The following is a 2006-nucleotide window of genomic DNA, read 5'->3' as shown; positions in this document are numbered from 1 at the left end:
AGAGGATTATTTCCTAACAGTGATCTTACTCCTGGATTCAGAAGAAGAAGCTGTGAAACCCTGCCAGCTATTTTGCCATCCTTGTGAATTATGCAGCTGGTAGAGTAAAGCTTTGATGTTGATTGGAATACTTGACTTTCCTGTACCTGTCTAATATCATGATTATACTTTTGTGTCTGATCAAAATGAGGAATCTACATTAAAGAGCTACACCAACTACTTCCCAGCTTGATTTAAAATAAAAAAAAAATAATAAAAAAATCAGATGTTTTCCCAGGGTTATAGTACTTAGAAGGTAAGTCCCACACCAACACTAAGATTAGCTTTTGTCATAAGAACAACCGTAATGACCTATTTTATATAATATTTTAGCAGATGGAAGTTCAGACTTTCTGTACTGAATTTCAACATAGCTGCAATCTTGCAGTTAGGAAATGATTAGCCCTGCAATTAGGTGCCTTTAATTGAATCCCTGGCACTTACTTAATTATAACATCACTACTGACACAATATGAAAAGCAGTAAAATCAACCCCTCCCTAGTTCCCCATTGGCTGGAAACTTGTTAGGCTTGATGGGTAGGTGCACTAGTTGGAGGGGATTTCAAAGCAAATAAATAGCAGCTCCCTCTAGCCAGTCAGAAATGGATTTCCACCTGTGTGAACCTCTGACTGGGGAGAGCTGCTCTTAAAAAAACCCAACTTGCTGTATGAGGAAGCTACTGGAGAAAGTATTGTCTCTCAGGCTTCATAATTCTTCTACGAAAGAGTGATTTTGGAAGACTCGCTAGGCCACCTTGCTTGAGGTGCCTTTTTTTCAGAAGGAGCATGGCTTGCTGTGCATTACAAATCACCGGGCTAATATTCGGAGGTGTGGGCATGGTCGGGACTTTGGCAGCTGCAGTTATGCCACAATGGAGAGTTTCTGCCCACATTGAGAGTAACATCGTGGTGTTTGAGACTATCTGGGAAGGACTGTGGATGAACTGCGTCAGTCAGATGGGCATCAGGCTGCAGTGCAAATTCTACAAATCTATCCTGGCTCTCCCCCCATCTTTAGAGGCATTCAGAGCCCTCATGTGCATTGCGGTGCTCCTGTCAATCATTGCCTTTTTGTTGGCCATTGTTGGTGTGAAGTACACTCGCAGGACCAAGGAGAATCCCCAGAGCATCAGTATCTTCATCCTGGTAGCTGGAATTGTCTTTCTCCTGACGGGCATCCTCATTCTGATCCCCGTGTCCTGGACTGGTGGCAGCATCATTCATGACTTCTATAATCCAAAAGTCCCTACACCACTGAAACGAGAACTGGGAGCTGCTCTCTATGTGGGCTGGGTGAGCGCTGCACTTCTCATCGCTGCGGGAGCAATGTACTGTAGTTTCTGGTGCTGGGCTGGTAAATTCCCAAAATCCAGGTATCCATCACTTTCCCCCAACAGATTGCACAAACCTGCCTCTGCAGGAGGGCCATCCGTAAGCATGCAGGCATATGTGTAGCTGCTACCTGTGATCTTTCTGCTTAGCATGTTGGTATGTACTGATTGATTCAGTACCTAACTAAACTGTGAGTCTGTAGTGGAGGAACAACTTTTTAATTTGCTATTTACTATTAACATACATATCTGCTCTCTAACATGATTACGGGAAATGTTATTACACGGGCATTATGTTAGACCTCAGCCAGAAGAAAAATCTCACTATTTTATAGGAATGAAAACTGGCATGGGAACAGCAGCAGCTAGAAGCCTCTCACAGAAGACTAACAGAGTATGGCTGGGCTGGAAGGCAGGCACCTATTGTGCAATAGTACCTTTGCCCTCCCCTAAACCTGTGACATGCAAGGGGATCAGTGCATTTATTCTAAGGTAAAGTCTTTGTCAGGACTGTCCCAGGACAGTGATGAGAAGCATGGAGTTGGCAGCACAGTGGAAGCAGTTGCTGAATGACTGGAGAAGCCCCCAGTGATCTTATTTTCAATATCAGCACACAAATGTTCATGCTCCCCTGT

At 43.9% G+C, this 2006-nt stretch overlaps 1 protein-coding gene across 1 annotated transcript; it reads left to right on the top strand.

The window, feature by feature from the left end:
* Window positions 1–826: 826 nt before the first annotated feature.
* Window positions 827–1495, top strand: LOC118247716 (claudin-8-like). The gene has a single exon (XM_035545940.1). It carries the CDS (start codon window positions 827–829, stop codon window positions 1493–1495), a length of 669 nt encoding a protein of 222 aa, XP_035401833.1.
* The last annotated feature ends 511 nt before the right edge of the window (window positions 1496–2006 follow it).

Source organism: Cygnus atratus, chromosome 1, assembly GCF_013377495.2.
Source record: "Cygnus atratus isolate AKBS03 ecotype Queensland, Australia chromosome 1, CAtr_DNAZoo_HiC_assembly, whole genome shotgun sequence".
In the NCBI taxonomy this organism is placed as follows: Eukaryota; Metazoa; Chordata; class Aves; order Anseriformes; family Anatidae; genus Cygnus; species Cygnus atratus.
The sequence above is the reverse complement of the archived record's forward strand: the minus strand, read 5'-3'. Positions and strand labels throughout refer to the sequence as shown.

Coding starts and splice junctions, on each gene's coding strand:
- LOC118247716 (XM_035545940.1), top strand. CDS start 827: ATGGCTTGCTGTGCATTACAAATCACCGGGCTAATATTCGGAGGTGTG.